Source organism: Dufourea novaeangliae, unplaced genomic scaffold (genome assembly GCF_001272555.1).
Source record: "Dufourea novaeangliae isolate 0120121106 unplaced genomic scaffold, ASM127255v1 scaffold343, whole genome shotgun sequence".
Taxonomy (NCBI): domain Eukaryota; kingdom Metazoa; phylum Arthropoda; class Insecta; order Hymenoptera; family Halictidae; genus Dufourea; species Dufourea novaeangliae.
In genome coordinates, this window is record NW_015374236.1 from 372,438 (window position 1) to 390,146 (window position 17,709).

Sequence of the window (17,709 nt, forward strand, 5' to 3'; positions counted from 1 at the left end):
CGTGCTACGATCTCGAAATTCAACTATTGTCGCGTCTTGTCGAATTGTACGCATTCCTTATCAGGTATTCAACGTGATTTCGTTAGAAATTTATCGATACATGAATTATTATGCACAGTGCACTACGATATAAATGGTAGTAATATTGTCAGAGGAAAAATACATACAAACGAATATAACCATTTTTGCGATGCCGTGTGAGCTGCATACAAGGGCGCGTAATTTGATAATTCTTTTCATTTTTTCGCGTATGTCTTAACTCTCGACTGTACTGCATCCAAGAACGAGATATAACGCTTCGATCGAAATTAAGAAAGTGTAAACGAGTGATATCGTGACGACGGTTTCGCGATAACGTTAAATTCGATTTAATGTTTCCACTGCTACCATAATGCACTAACGGCCTTAAAAATGTTTCGACAACTCTCCTCGTCCCCATCCACGCGGCGCAGAATTCCTTTTATTCGTCGGAACGATAGAAAACCGATAGGTAGAAAAAATTTGTAGACTACGTTCTTTCGAACGGTAAGTATATCGTTTTATACATCAGCGTTGTACATTCTTGTTAATAACTTTCTTTGTTTCGTCCCGTTAACGTTTTCTCTGTCGGTGAACCTTGTAGCAGTGAAAACGTTCACGTTTCACAGTCAACGCGAAACTGAATTACACATATACAATCCCTAAACGTGCTAAGCTACGACCGTTAATCAAGAATACCGCTACACGCGACGAGTGACGATAATATAATGGGCTTTATGAGTGATATCTGGAAACAACGTCATTATACTCTCGCAACCGTAAAATCTATCTATAAAAATAAGTCGCTGTAAAACATGCCGTAATGAGATAAATACGATTAAAATGATCCTCGCATTCCATCGATTCAACTGCGTTAATTATTCTCTATTAATTAAGGTAACCTCGGCTATAATGTGTCTTCTATCTTTCTAAGGAACTTTGAGTGAACATAATAATCTAACAATTGTGTGTGTTCTCGTCTCGACGAGGTATCGGGTGTCACCAAGCAGTCCGAAATCAGTCGAAAATATAGAATAACATTTTTTTATGGCTTCATTTCGGAAAGGAGTCAATTTTGCTTCCCGAATACAGCTGTAACCATGTCTGACCATTATTCGCTATTTCTACTTGCATATTATCTATCCTCCTTCAAATTATTCGAAGATACAAGCAATACCTTACCATTCATACTGTTAGTAAACATTAACGTAAGTAGACATAGCCACTGATGGATAAATAAAGTGAAATTAGATATTTATATCAGCAAATTTTATTCTACGTTTCTCGAAATATTTTTTCATATGTATCAAAATCAACACTTCAAGATTGTATATACCGTCGGTTCAATGACGCCCCGGGTAAGTCTCGAAACTGTGCTGTGTAATAATACGAAGCGGTTTAGCGTACATTTACTCGAGTATCGAACGTAAGATGCACACATTCTGGCACGAAATGAATATGTATGTACTTTGCTCCGTTGCAATTCCTACACGGTACTCACCGAACAACTGTGTTAACATTATGGGGTTTTACCGATCGAAAACGTGTTAAAAAAGCTAGGGGAAAAAATATGGTAACGCGGCACCACGTGTGTTCCAGTTCCAGGACGTTCTTTGTGTTAGGCAGATTTCGCGATGCTCCCTGCACCATCGTACAATTTCTTCTGGTTGCGTTCGCGTAATATGGACCTCGTGGAAATTTACATACTTTCAGAATCGAAGAAAAGACTGCGACTTTTTTCCTTTTTTTGGCACTAAATCAATCAATCGTAATAAGAATTTTAGGTGACAGAGTTCTATGTATGTACGTCATGAAATCCTCAATAATGAAAATTTTAGATAATTTGCAACCGTTGGTAATATTTCTGATTCGAATGTTTCGAGTTAAATTTTAAGTTAAAACAAAAGGGCACACGTTGTACGAGATTATACAATACATATATGTATAATGTATGTACGTATAGTTTAATAATATAAATCATGGGCATTTTACAAACATACATGTACGCCGAACTGAATAATAAAAAAAAAAGACTCGAAAGTCAAAAGCCTGACACTCATAAAGGAATTAACGTTGTCATTGATAATAGAGAAAACGTGATCGAAAACAACTCGAGAATATCCCGTACAGATTGAATATAGAAATCCTTACTTTCGATTCATAAGTATTAATATCATTCGTTAACGAGTGTCTCGGTATTTAAGCTTTGTGCTGGGCACGTGTAAGGATGTAAGATTTATCGTGAACGAAACAGGGAATAAAGGAACTAGCACGGTCGATGGCTCAGCGAATCGAAATCTACGGGAACCCGTACACGTTCCAAGTGTCCTTTAATCACTTACACGATCCACGGAGCCATTGTGGATTATTACATTTCACTTCTTGACCCCTACAACCGTAAGTAAATACAAGTTAATACGGGACAACTGTAAAACGAAGACAGACTTAGACAAGGAATATGGTACAGCTTATTATACTGTTCGCGGTTCTGAACAAAGCACAAAATCTATGACCGACGCGTATTTGGAATCATGTTTACGTTGCACACAACTGTTCATTGCACTGGATGGCTCCATTATTTTTGAGAAAACAGTGACCATCGGTGTTGTCTGTTTAAATCACGCTCCTAGGTTTCTTACAAGCATCCGCTTATGATGTTAAACGTTCGATCACAAACAATCGTTTCTGCAGAGCCCGCTCACGAACGCGTTCCTATCGAATTCCCTAGAATTAAATCTATACACGAGGAGGTGTGAGAAAGCAACGGTGGGCAATGACAAAGGATTCACCGGAATAAATCTCTGTAGCGTTGTAACAAACGCGCCTCATTCGTATGTCACGATCACCATTCGATCAGGGACATCGCAACACAATAATCTAACAATTGTGTGTCACCGCACACGTTTTCATTTCTCAATAATTCGTATTACATATATAATATATAATATATATATATATACATATATATATATATATATATATATATATATGTATAATTTTTATATGAATAGTATATATATTTTATTTATATGTATATACGTATCCACGCGCGTGTGTATACAGGGTAGGTTATCTAAAACTGGATTTGTAAACAGTTTCACAGCTTTATCTAGCAATATCAAGGAAGAAAAACTCGAACTTGAATATCCCAGCAATACTCGCGATGTTTGATCTTAACAATAATTCTTTCTTGAACATTTTTCATGCACCTAAGAGTGGCAAATGTTAACAATTCCAGGCTTAGCGGTTTAACTCTATGCATGTAGGGTGTATTAGAGGGTGTTCAAACATTTCTCGGCCAGACTTCAGCAGCATCTTCTGTATCCGAATGTAAGTAAAAGGTATATAAGGTATCTCCCTAAGTAAGTTAAGAAATATTATAACAAAAGTTTTAAATTTACTAAAAAATCTAGCGAAAACCATACTATACTTGTCCCCGCCGTATCTTTTTCTTTATTTTATCTATTTCAACGATGCTGCTGAAATTCCACTGGAAAATTATCGAATTTCCAGCACACATGTACATATGCGAGTCTAATCGGGTGAACGAACAACATGATTCACATTTCCGTGATGATAAACATGTACATACAGATACGTGTGATAGCAGTAGAATTGAGACGAACCTCGTTAGCCATTCCGAAACGCTTGAATATAATCCATGACTGGGGCGATTCAATATGTCTGTGAGCTGGCGCTCGATTACTTCTTATATTTACATTATTGTTCCTGCGTAATGTATAGGTACTTCTCTTTCATAACCAAGTGTGTATGTAGAATATATTTTACCGTATATGTATGTATTTGTTCATTGGTAGACAAAAATAATATTGTATTAATATTAATATTAACGTAAAGGATTTCAATTTCAAATTAAATCATATTAAATAATAATCGACCCTGTACAGGCATATAATTTAAAGAAACAAGTGTAACAATGTTTCAAAATTACATGATCGACTTAGAAACTATTTGTATGGCTATCGACATTCTTTGTTCGAGCTATCTGAAGTGAGGAATGTTTGTTCTTCTTTTGTAAAATATACAATGTTTATGTTTTCAAGTAAAAACAGATTAAAAGTATTGAACAAGCATTGATTAAATATAGCCACTATCTTATAGAACTTTTGCAGGTACACACACACACACACACATATGCATGTATCTTGTGAATGATTTTACTGTTTGGTATAGCATACTCTTAACGTATCTCGTCTCACGAATTAAATATTTAGCAATAAAAAGGGTACTTTGTAAAAAAATTGACTATCTAAAAAAGTGAGTTGAAATTACAAAAGCATTTTTCTAATGAATATTAAACAAAAAAAATTGTAAAATGCATTATGATCGTTATGCTTTCCGTTTCTATACGATCGATGGATACTCGATGAAAAATCTTTCTATAACTTCAACATAAAACTCATTTGAGGATCACGTTTTTGAGAACACGAGTCCTTTTAAAATTGAAATCGAAAGTCTGAACCTTTGGTACCTGTTATTTAATTTTTGACGAATCGCTAAAGTATATTACATACGTTTACATTCTTTCAACGTAACGATACCACAAACTTCAGTGTAAGAGATATTGGTGGTCTTAACAACGTGCTCCATACACAAATCTGCGTAATCATGCTTAAACTGTTAATTCATGCCGTATGCAAATAATACACCGTACGCAGTAAAGAAAAGTAATAAAAAGATTACAGGTGGAATAAGGAAAAAGGTTTTGAATATAAATTTATACTATACGAACATAAAAAAAATATACATCTCGTGTTCGCATGATAAAGAAATACAAATGAAACAGCAGGAAGAGACGATATTGTAGATCCTCGTGCCAGCAAATACTGGATTCTTTGTCTCTTACAATGGCTCCTTATCAGCATATTTAATTAACGGATTTTTTTTTATGTACAATTCAATTAAGGCTTTACAATTTTCATAACAAAGACAGACAGGAGTAATCGAAGCATGGGTTGCAATGCAAACGCGGTTCAAACATCGCTCAGAGCTGCTCTATTCTTTCTTTTGTTTTTTGTTCATTCCTTCGTTAGCACTCACGGGAACATAATTAATGTTCAACGCATTTACGAATATCATCTGTACAAGATATACTACTGAAATATACATCTCACACAAGACTCGTTAAAGACGATTAGAAAAAGTTTCCTCTAAGAAATTCTTGGTTCGTTCATCATTCGCTTGAACACAATCGCCCCTCTCTACGAGCCAAAAAGATGTGACCAGCCATGGATTTTATACACCAACGTCTGAGGTAAAACAAAATCACTAGGGGGGAAGAAGCGGAATGGGGATCGGGACCAGGAGCGATGATATCGAACCTACTAATTACAAGAGAAATTTTGAGCTCCGTTAAATACAAGAAAATCTACGATAAACAACTAATATTATACAGCTACTGTCATCGTGCCCAAATTTACTCTCGCTCACGCAACAATAACAATAACAATAATAATAATAATAATAATAATAATAATCTCAAAACTGAAATTGGTACGAAACAAAAAGAATCGTACGCTCAAAGAAGAGCTAAGGAGGCATAGATGAGTGAGAACCACGAGAACGCAACTGTACGGGTTGATTAACACGGAATCGCTGGAAAAGACGCTGATCGCTACGATAAACTCATCGAAAAAACACAGTGGAAAAAAGTACCTGGCTATCAAAACTCTGGTAAAAAATGTATGTTACTAATCCGATTGCGATACTGTTTCCGGACCGGTGTTTTGCGAATACTCGTGGCGTAAACATCTATATGTCATTGGATAAGTTACGAATCATAATTTTTACTAAAGGTACGTTAAATAAACAAAAAAAGACGAAAAGGACAAATGTAGTGTTTATGCTTGTTACCTTCGCTAGTGGACTAAAATATTGCCCATCATGATCATTGCATGTGTCATTTGGTTTTTGTTTCGTTTTTGTTTTTCATGCACATAATTATATACGATAATTATACGCAGTAACGTTGACTGTACGTTCCGGTAATCCAATGCCTTAATTTTCAGGATTATACGTGGTAACAACGCTTCGTCTACACAAAGGTTCAGTTCTCCCGACCGCGCTGTGAGCGTAAGCTTGGGTACAACGAATATCTCTTAACAAGTAATCATCAGTATCTTTCTGAACGTCGAGAGACGACATTCTTTCATGATCACGATATGTCTTCCCACGGCGTTTTTAATGTATCTTAGATTAACTTCACGCCTGCTAGGCCGTTTAAAATTGGTCCACCAGCAGGTCACAGATCTCTACTGACATCGATTCTTTACTTGAGCGTACCGTCAAACGGAACATCTGTAAAATAAAGTGTAAGTAAACACCATCGACAAACCTGTGGATCATTGTTAAGCCACACTGATTACGATGTCGTGAAGCACAAGTTACCTGTGCTTGTTTATTAGGTTCCAAACGTAACAAACATCCTACTTGTTGTGCCCTCATGTGTACTATTCCCGCGCAGACAAAATTATCGGGATTCGGATCGATACCGTCGAGCAATTGCATTCCGAATCCTTGCAATTTCGTGCGAACCTGCGTAAGATCTAATGGTTGTTGCGCCTTGAAAATCTTCTGCGAACGTTGTTGATTTGCCCTAAAAAAATATTATTCGTTTTAAACATCGTTTATTTCATTTTGAAAATGATCGTAACAGCACATACGTATATTAGGCTGTTTCTAAAAATAGTCTGAACATGTAAGACCGAAGTTCATTTTAGTCAAGGTAATACAATGTTATTAAGATAAAATAGAAGATAACGGATTATTTTATAAAATTTTGTATAATTCACGTACCCTCCAAGGTTCTTCCATCGCGCAAAAAATGATTCGCCATTCATCTCCGTGGGTTCGAAAAACTTATTAATAGTTAATGGCAATTTCATTGTTATTTTTTGTGGCACATTGTTGTAAATAAAAGAAATATTCATACTTGGCGTGTCTGTATGCAGAAAAACATTTCATAGTATCTTTGTAAGGTTCAACTGAATTGCAATTACTAGTTAATCTTTCTTGGAATGTTATGTAACTTGTTTTCTCATACCGTTATAGTCGTCGATACATTCTGCGTTAATCATTTGTTGAATCTGAGCTCCAGCTTCTAGGACTGGATCTACTGACTTGACTTGCACGGCTAATTTTGCTTGATTCTCCTCTGTCCAAGAAAGCTGAGTTTGAAAACTATGAAGAGCATACTGAGTTTTATTTCCGTAGAATAGACCGACGCGTCCCAAATTTTGTCTAAACTCTGACTTCACTCCGATTTGAATTAAATCATTTTCGAATAGCACCCCGTTATTCTTACAAACAAACCTAGAAAACACAAATATTCGACGTTAAAAAGAAAGGGAGTATCGCAAACACGATCAACGTCTTCCGTTCACCATAAATATTCCGAAACTGAACAATATTATACATCTGATATATGAATGCGGATTTTCTTTGAAATATTTTTAAATAGTCTTACTTCTTAGGATTATACGTGTTTTGGGCACCATTCGTAGCACCGACTTTGTTCGGCATATTATAAATATCTCCTAGCACATCGAAAAGTACTCCTGTGTTGCTGGTTGGCTGAGAAGATGGTGGTGTGGAAAGACCTAATAAATCTGCCGATGTATTATTAACAGTTCCTGTTGCATTGGCAGGTGCCTCTACATGATGATTAGCATTCGGTGCAGGACTTTTACTTTCTCTGATTTCGTTCTCAGGTACTCGACCGGGCTTCTTCTTTTTCAACACCGCAAGGATTGAAGATTCTCTCTCGGGAAATGCAGGCATTTCTTCCAAAACAGTGGCCTACAAGAAAGATAAGAAGTATTGATCAATATATCTATTCCTCTATATAAACTGTAAGTTTCGCTAAATTCTATTAGTACTGACCAAGACATCGCTGGATGCAATAATACTTAGTTGAAGATATTCTGAAGCTCTCTGTTGCAATTCTGCATCCGCACTACGTAAATTATTATGTTGTTTGAATACATCTTGTATTTGGCCTTTCATTTCAGGAAACAAATTAACAAATTTGATATATGTCGAGAGTAACAACGCTCGAGTCATTGGGGAGCATAAATGATACTAAAGAGAACAGAGTGAATTAATGCTGATATTAATATATGCGGGTATAATATAAGGTACATAGGAAAATATAAAACTCACTTTGGAATGTAATAATTGAAACTGTACAGCTGGAGACGAACGTTTATCACCGGCAATAAGGTTCCCAAATTCGCCTAGTATGTAGCCACCAACTTTAACCATATTTTCATGGCATGCTGGTGCTTGTAAGGCCTAGTCGAATAAAGATTAACTTCATATAAAATCTTCTCATTAGTAAAATGAACTTTAATCAATGAAACTTTCACCAATTACCTCGAACACTGTTTTTGCTGCATATCCTTGCACGTCATCTCTATTGATGACTATCTGAATAACTCTGTACCAAACTTCTTCCGACACATAATCACCAGCTATCCTAATGAGATTCAGTATAACGTCAACATACCAAGTGTAATCGGTAGCGTACTTTTCAGCTAAAATTGCAACTTTTAAAACCATTTCTTCCCTAATCGAGTAGTCTGCGGTTTCAAGGTAGTTCAACATTTCTTGTACTATTTCTTCTGCATTGCTCTTATCACACATAGCATACAAAAGGTCCACAGCCTGCTGCCTCACAGACACATCCTTCTCCATTTTCATAGAGAGAATAACAACCTCCTGATGCTTCTTCACTGCTTCGTGTGAAAGTTCAGATGTAGCTAGGTGACACATAGATTCAAGTGCCAAATAGCGGAGATTAGTCTCACGATTGGAAAGGAACTGGCCAAGTTGATTGCACGCTCTGACCGACAACGACAATTCACTATCATTGTGAATAATTAAACTAATGGCCTCAAACAGAACTGCATTCTTCGCATTAGAGTGCTGCACTTTCTTTGACTTTGGTGGTTCTTGGGCTTTGTTTAATATGGTTTCAAGACATTCGTTTAGTCTGCCCCTTACACCTGGATCTTCAGCTGTTAAAAATTTAGTTTTTAAGTTCAAACATTTTTAGATGCTTAATCTAAATTCGAAATCAAAATAATAATTTACCAGGTGGAGTATAATTCTGTAGCAATCGTAGTAATTTAACAGACAGCCATGGTGCTGGCACAAAATAATATGTATAATCCTGTAGATCTGTGTAGCTCGATGTCACAATCTAATGAGATAGAATAAATGTCAAAGAACTATCTGTTGACTAAGGGCCAGACTAACAAATTATGCCATACCCTGCTCAATCTTGAAACTGCTAAGCTGACACACCCCTTGTATTCATCTGGATTTCTTTTTACAAGAGCATCTATTAAAGATGCTGCTGCGGTAACAACACCAAGATGTTGATCATTTAATAAATGAACAATACGCGAAGTCCATTCTCCACCAGGTACAACATCTGGTGCAGTACGCAATAATCTCAACAAGCACAGTGCTGCACTTTGTTTTACTACATCCATAGTATCCCTATCGTCACAAAGTAATTCGAAATTTTAGTAATTTTTTTTACAATCTAATGAACTGAAAGTAAGCACAATATTTATTGCATTAACCTACCCAGAAACAAGTAGTTTTGGTATCTCATTACCAAATGCCTCTGCCATTTCCTTACTACCAATATTGGCAATGCATTGAAGTGCAAGGTTAACATGAATTGGATTACGGGATGCAAGATCATTTTTTATACTTTGAATTATCAACTTAATGAGATCACTATTTGTATTTACTAAGACTGATATGAAAAGATATCCCTGAAATAGGTAAAATATTCAAACACTTAAATAGTCTGTGATTAAGCACAATGTATTTATGAGAAATTAGGGCATTAAACACTATATTAATTAGTACTTACAATCTGTTTTTCTGAATACTTATTAGATGAAAGTAGATTAACAGCTTCCATATGCCCAAAGTCAATATCATGCCCAAGAAGGAAAATAAAAAGGAGCTTGCAGACATATTTCTTTTTTTGGTAACCATCAAGTGGTTTGTCTCCTTTAAATTTACTCCGAATATTTGCCAATTCTTTGTTTATTCTCTTGATTTCTGCTTCTTTACTTTTGCCTGGCAACATCAATATACATGTTTTTGTGTTATATTTTTAAATTGATTACTATGTTATCCTATATAATTTGTATAAATTTATATGTGTAAATGTATATTTGTCAATAGTTTTTATAGGAAACTATAATGGCTGTATGCCATTTGGACTAGCATCAAAGCTCACATGTATTGATTTGTCCTATATCAGTTAACTTTTTGTTCTACTTCCTAAGCAATTATTTAGGCTATTGTAACATAAAAAAATGAAGCAATTAAAGTGTACATTAAATTATTTTCTTATTTATTTATTTTCATAAAAATTTGCCAAGAAAATTCAAAGTATTAGTTTTAGCAGACATTTATTACATTATGCCAAGTATTACATATTGGTGTTTGAAAGACAAGCTATATCAGAAAGATATGACTATATCAGAACTCCGCCCCCCTGTCTCCTACTCTTGACTGCTTTAAATACTTTGTGTGTCACGTTAGTTTCAATGGCATTCTATCTCTTAATGGATGGAACATGGGTCAAAATTTCAATGATCCAAATGTTAAGTTGTATTGCTTGTTATCCAATATTCTATCAATACGTACGAATGCAATGATCATATATTATATCAGAATTTAATAATGTACAGTTAAATTGACTCACAATTCCTGATATCAGAAATGAACACAGCCAGTCCACGCATTCCATCTCCTCTCACAGCTGGCATTTTGTTTCCTTCTCAAAACCACCTGTGAATCAGAATATATTCAAAGGTACTTTTGTATCTACTCAAAAACATACTTTAATTAATGATATGTAACTTTTTAATAAATAAGCATTCTGATCTTTTATAGTGTCTATAGGGAAGTGGATCTATTATAATTATGCTAACAAGATTTAAAGAAAATCAATTGTGGGATAGCAATAAAATATTCCTTATTAAAATCATGCAACTATTTAAGTAGTGACTTATATTTAATTGGACCATCTTTAATACTAATGAATTGTTACACCTTTAATCTCTTACAAATATTAGTCAATAATTTGTATCTATATTGCATATACACTATTAAATTTTCTTCTGATTTTTCAAATCCAATTCAGATAGTGTCTATCAGTGGTAGTGAAAATACCATAGAATCACGTCTACCTAATTTGTTGTTTGAAATTTGAAATTGTAGGCGTTTGAACATGTTATTTCGTCAGCCACTGTGCATCGTCATTTAATGACACGCGGTCTATGTATAGGGGGAATGAAGCTCAAAAAAAAATGATTCGATCATAGGTATTCGTTGATTAAGAGTACTCGAGCCGACAAGCCCTTCAATCCTGAGCGCAACTTCGAAAAACCGCTCAGTAAATTAGATTCGAGTATAATATCAGCAAGAAAATCTAATACGTCGGATGAAAGAGAGAAATCGAACGGATAAGCGGTACGATGCAGAACAGAATATCGAGACGCCCGAAAGGAAAATCGAGCGATTAAGCCGGTACCGCGTCCCAGATTCCGCTGGCCAAACACTTTTTGACAGCAGTGCCGTGCAAACGCTGATAGTGGCACCCGTTACGTGGAAACTTTCAGGATATTAGATCTGTGAATCGTGGTAACGCTCGCCGTGAGATTAATCGAAGATTATGGTGCATCGAACGAGCAGGCCAGAGCAGGCAAAAGGAATGTTTCGAAGGGGACAGACAGGTCGAACGATGACTTTTTGTCTTCCCAAGGAGCTGTCGTGCACAGAAGAAGAGTGCCACCAAGCGCGACTACATTTAACGAAGAAAGAGGTTATCTGCTGTGCGCGTCGATTATCTGATCAGTTTTAAGTACATACCGATCTGAGTTTGGGTAACGTTCACGCACGGCTCGGTCACGCAGCACTCGGTAGGCGTGAAACTATTCGCGAGTCGGTGCCAGAGATTTCGTGGCTGTCGCCATTTGCAACCGCTGACTAGCTGACGGCTGCCCGTCAAATGCCACTGCGCCTGCGCTTTAGCCAGTGCACAGCCAAATTCGTATTTCGAATCGAGAAAATCTCATCGATTCTTTCATCTTTTTACGATTATCGTAGATTCATCATCTATCTCACTATCGAAACAGAAGAATAATCGCCAAGAATTAACCAATTTTGAATTTAAACGTACTTGAATTTCAAACATAACTTGATACCTTTTCCATTCACTTTTTTATGTTATGAAATACAGTTTTGATAATGATGAGAGAATTATAGGTCCACAGTAAACATAATTTAAAAAGAAACAGAATTTTATTGACTATTTATATTAACTTATGTACATGTATGAGAACTGTTAACATTGCATTAGCTTTAAAATACAAAATTTGGTATTGTGTGAATCATGTGAATTGCTTCAAAGTACTAGTCTGATATCTGTTGCTGTATTTTTTCCAACAACATTTCTAATCTGTCTTTCATTACAGGTTGTCCCTTTTTTGTTTTCTTTGACAGTTTCTTATAAGTTTGCATTCTTTTTTGCTTGTATTTCTTGAGTGCCTCTTCCCGTTCTGATTTTACTCGCATAGCTTCCTCTTTTCTTTCTCTTTTCTCATCCTTTTTTCGCAAGAACTCCTTTTTGGCTTTATGGAAAGCACTAATTTTCTTCACCTGCATTCTATAATAAATAAATTTGATTACACTAGCTTATCATTATACCTTCAGAGAATTTTAATGTCCGAATGTATACTGTTTATCATTTTTATCCTGATCACCATCCTTCAGTGAAAGTGGCTTCTTGGAATCTCGTTGGCTCTTATCGAGCTCCTTGTAATAATCGCGTAAAATTGCCTTCTTCCTGCGTTCCTCCCATTGATTAACTGTCAAGAAATAATACTATTGAAAAACACGTACAACGATCCCGCAACAACAATATTCAGCCATGAAACCTAACCTATCTTTACGTTACTCGCATAGTTTCGGACATACTTTTGTATTTGTTACTGTATTTTTGTGTCCTATACTTCTTTTTGTCGAATGGTTTCTTTTCATTGTTCCGATTTTTCTCATTCCCGTCTTTTGATTGCTGTCCATTCGAATCATTGTTCACGCGTGCCTTCATGACTGTTGACAGACTTCGACAGACCTCGACAAGACGTTAATTTAGTACTGACGATAAACGCAAGGGGGACTTAAGAGCAATCAAGTAACGCAAGTGACGGCAATTCAAATGGCATTCTTCCCTTCCTTATTCAATATATGTACATATAGGTATATTGATCATTACCGTAGCACTTTCTTCAGAATTAGATAAAACAATCTCATGTGGACTGTTTAAAAGTAATGTAATATTAGAAAATAGAACAGTGGTTTAAGTAAAAGATTTCTCATTTCCTATCTATATATATATCTATAGATTATTTTTTCTAAAAACAGCTTTCAACTTGGGAACGAATACAGGAAGTATTAAATTTTTTGTTTATAATCGATCTCACTATTATTTATCTTGATTTATTTAGTAGAAATCATAAAGAAATACTTAGTATTTATTTCCTTGCTGGCACTTGGTCTTACAATGTGAGTACAACGCTACTACTGTATATTAAAGAGAATTATAAAAGAGTAATACTTGCACAATCAGTTCAATATATCACGGACGTTTGTCGTCGAGTTACGTATTCTCAGTTTATTCGTGGCAGTGACATTGGCCACAGTCACATTAACTTGCGTGTAACGGCGTTTTTCACGCGCACTGAAGATAAAGGACGATAACCACACTTGTACCACACATTGTGGGTAACATGGTTCTCGACTTTATGATCTTGCAGATAATTATTAATGTAATCTTTCTTTCTATTTCATAGAACTAATAAAACAGTATTACTTTCTCAGTAATTCGCATTTTATTTAACTGCTACTATGACCTAGTTTTTTAAACTGTTTTCACATCAAACCGAGTGTTAACAATGTTTGGATATTTGACACGATCCAAGTACCGACCTAAAATGTAACTTAACAAGCAAGCAGTTTGGGCATTGAAAGCTAATTCGTGGTATTTCATTTATGTAGAAAGTACATGAGTGTATGCGTACGCTAGAAGCAGTTGCAACCAGATCACATTGCAAACCCACGTACCGCGAATGTTACAACAAACCAGTTAGTGTCGTGTTTCATAGGTTTGCAGAAAAGTAGCTGAAAATTCGGAAATAATCTTCGTAAAATTACAAATCTGCTTGATATTGTGTCAGCGAACAACATTTCATAGATGCAAATAACTTTTGGACTTACCTTGAACTAATTGGAAAAATAATGTACAGAAATTTAATATATTAAGGGTACGTTAAATTTAAGGGTGGCATTTTATAAGTTAAACTAATATACTTCCTTTTACATTAGTCAAAGTTAAGCGTCAAAATAGAAAGTGGTATCTATGATATCAGACAATGACATCACGGCGCGTTAACCTCAAGCCCCATTTGTACTCAAGTCAGTGATACTGATGCGAAGTCGTCGTATGACGACGACGACGACGACGACGACGACGACGACGACTACTACTACTCTTCATTCAATCGTTCTAAGTAAGCCAAGTACAAATTACTATTAAGTGCTTATTATCCGCTTGGTAGCGAAACATTGAATGAAATCACCTTTTATGGCTTCATTGTGTACCAACACTTACTTTTATTTTCTCAAACTGAAAGACCATTTCTTTAGTTTTCTCCCGCGTACTATTGTTTACATACAGCAACAATGAATAATACAAATGATGTTTTTTATAACGTAACTATAGTCTCTCAGGTTCTACTGTCGTAAAATTCGATGCTATTTTTAACGTTCCGCGGAGGAAATAACGAAACAATTTTATTGTTCTCCTATCCGTATGCGGCTGAAGGAAGTTGGCGCAGAGAGAGGTCACGAAATCGTGCTACTTAAGATCGTACCCTCGACATTGAATTGCCGAAGAATGACAGCCGAAAGGGTCGAATGGTTAAAGAATTCCTTCGATCGAATTTGGCCTCGGATACTCTAGCTCTCTCGGACTTTGTCAGCTATTAATAGTTGGTGGCGTGTAGCGAGGAGCTACTATCTTTTCAACAGCCTCAGTTTAGTTGTTTTCTTCGACATATCCCGCAACGTATAATTGCTAGATGAACAACCTTGCATCTGTCTTCAGTCTACCGAATGTATATGACAACGTAATTATAACTTCAATTACATTGTATAAGGAAGAATTCTACCTACCAAGAAATTTTCGCACTCCGAAGAACTGATTTGTTCATGTATCTTGAACCAAAACTAACAACTATGAGAATTTCCTAAAAGGATATGCACAAAGTAAACACTCACATTTGTAACCAATTACCATCTAGGTAAATATCCAGCTATGTAAATAAGTTGGAGCCTACATTTCTCGATAAGGAATCTCATCAGAGAAGAATGAACATATGTAGCAGCACCTCGACACGTAATGAACGTGTGCCCAATCCATATTAGGGACCATTGTGACACGTTTTATCGATCACTAAAACCCCCACATAGGTGACGTCATGTTGGCCACGCTCTCCCACGCAGAGTCGACACAGAGACTTAAGGATTCCGTGATCGTTTGAGAAACACACGGAGTCAGGAACGAATCGGTTTCGGCGAGAGTTCGAGACATCGTCTGGAGACCTGGCCAGTTTGACATTGACACACTTTATCATGAATCTCAATCGCCCCGACTGTTCGCGTTCTATGTGCTTTTGTTCTCAGAAATTTCGTTCACGGTTGACACGGGTTTGTGGTCTGAAATCGGGTACTAGATCTTACAAGGCAGAAGTAATGCAAATGTTGCTGACTAATTTTCTTTTCAACTCGTCAAATTTATACGTAACCGATCATACGACAAGGATATCTCATGCTTTCTGAAACCGTTAATAATGTCATGTTCCAGATGCGTTAATGATCCTCGTCTCTGAATTTTCGATCGTCTGTCTTCGATACATTGATAAAGATACAATAGTTTCCTCGTTTTCAATTTTCCGATGAATTTTGTCGCGAAATTATTCGCGCGTCCAAACGTAAGAAAACGCGCGATGTAAATAGAGCAAGATCATTATTCATCCATATGTATAGAGTAGCAAGGGTGATTCAGCCCCTGCTGGCATCCACTACCCCCGAGTTCGCTTTAACACAAACCTCGGGGAAAACATTCCGCGCGGTTTGATTCACCGGAAATCGTGGACGATGTCGGGCGGCAGGACTATTTATGAACAATAAGGAGGCGTCGTGAGTGTCGTGACGCGGGGCTCCATTCAGTTTCGACGCTGGTGACGCTGCAACGCTCGAAAATAGATTCGGCATCATTTGCAACTTGATTTCACGCAGTGAAAAAAATCTCACACAGTTCCCGTGACGTTCACAGAAAGTTACAGTTACTCGCCAAATCGAGCGTACATAGAATACAAGAAACCCTTTCTTTTTGTTCAAATGAGATATGAATTCTATTTCGTTACAAGGAAAAACTTTTTAGAGTCAGTCGTACTTGAAACGAAACATTAACTTGCAATTTCTTTCTGCACTCAATTAGATTCATGTATCTACCGATTCTCTAATCATATTATCCATTTTGCAAAACGCAACGATTTTAAGTTCTAGATTATTCGCGAAGAACGGAATTTTTACATAATTTGTCATGCGGTAAAGAAAGTTGTTCCGGAATGTGCATAAACTTACGAGCTTCTTGAATAAATAAGTGATCTAACAAGAAGAATTGGTGGGCGTCCGTAAGTTATGATTTCGCAGACAAGACGAATCATTGTGTTCTATGCGGGAGTGGATGACTAATACGGCGACGCGATCATTTCCTTATTGATTGTCTCCATCGAAGATGAACACATGTGCATGCATGCGTGATTTTATTTACGTCGGTGTCGAATTCCTAAAAATTTAACGATCAGAATTACACAATCCGAAGGTTTTATTCGCTGAAACAATCAAATGATTAAATGTTATTATGTTGTTCAGTGTATTTGTACTTTTTGAAAACTGATGTTCTCTTACCACTATCATACTTCACGCTAATATTGTTAACAAGACTTAATCTTCGGTAATCCGATTTTCATGATATTAATTGGATAATTAAATTATATATGGTACATCAAGGGATTTCTGCAATCAACAACGCGAGCAAAGAATCATCACGACGACAATTACCGTGATGACCTAGTTAACGATAGACATCTTCATTAGGTTCTATTAATCTCCATAGATTAATAAAATCGATTCAGCTGGCAAATAACAGAGATTTGAGAAACGTTGTATTCATGTTGTTTGTTCATTTACTTATCAGGTTTGTTATATTTAATTATTATCATCATTATAATAAACGACATGTAACTGAGTATTTATACAGAATAAGACATGAGACAGTGTAGAGAAATGATAAACAAATTGATGATCGTATGTGGAGCTACTTGACGAGATGTACATACATGTATGTACAGTTCCAAAAACAGACGGTTAATTTGAATAAAAAGATGAGGGTATTAAGATATTATATTTAGCGTATTAAATATGGAGAGTAATTATGGTCAAAACATGACACAGAATTTTATAGTTTACAGTAAAGACAATTATATCAAAGAAATTGTTGTCTAGATTCGG

At 36.0% G+C, this 17,709-nt stretch overlaps 2 protein-coding genes across 2 annotated transcripts; both read right to left on the bottom strand.

Moving 5' to 3' along the window:
• Positions 1-6,097: 6,097 nt before the first annotated feature.
• LOC107192430 (AP-2 complex subunit alpha) lies at positions 6,098-12,038 on the bottom strand. The gene is made up of 14 exons (XM_015581676.1): positions 11,944-12,038; positions 10,775-10,860; positions 9,929-10,140; positions 9,634-9,827; positions 9,312-9,543; positions 9,133-9,241; positions 8,413-9,056; positions 8,200-8,331; positions 7,921-8,118; positions 7,505-7,836; positions 7,082-7,350; positions 6,835-6,979; positions 6,427-6,634; positions 6,098-6,336 (listed from the first exon to the last, which is right to left on the bottom strand). Exons 2-14 carry the CDS (start codon positions 10,836-10,838, stop codon positions 6,259-6,261), a joined length of 2,817 nt encoding a protein of 938 aa, XP_015437162.1. The 5' UTR covers positions 10,839-10,860; positions 11,944-12,038; the 3' UTR covers positions 6,098-6,258.
• A 381-nt stretch (positions 12,039-12,419) lies between these two features.
• LOC107192462 (thyroid transcription factor 1-associated protein 26 homolog) lies at positions 12,420-13,207 on the bottom strand. Its single transcript, XM_015581721.1, has 3 exons — positions 13,051-13,207; positions 12,812-12,941; positions 12,420-12,739 (listed from the first exon to the last, which is right to left on the bottom strand). The coding sequence occupies exons 1-3, from the start codon at positions 13,181-13,183 to the stop codon at positions 12,487-12,489; spliced, it is 516 nt and encodes a 171-aa protein (XP_015437207.1). The 5' UTR covers positions 13,184-13,207; the 3' UTR covers positions 12,420-12,486.
• Between the last annotated feature and the right edge of the window lie 4,502 nt (positions 13,208-17,709).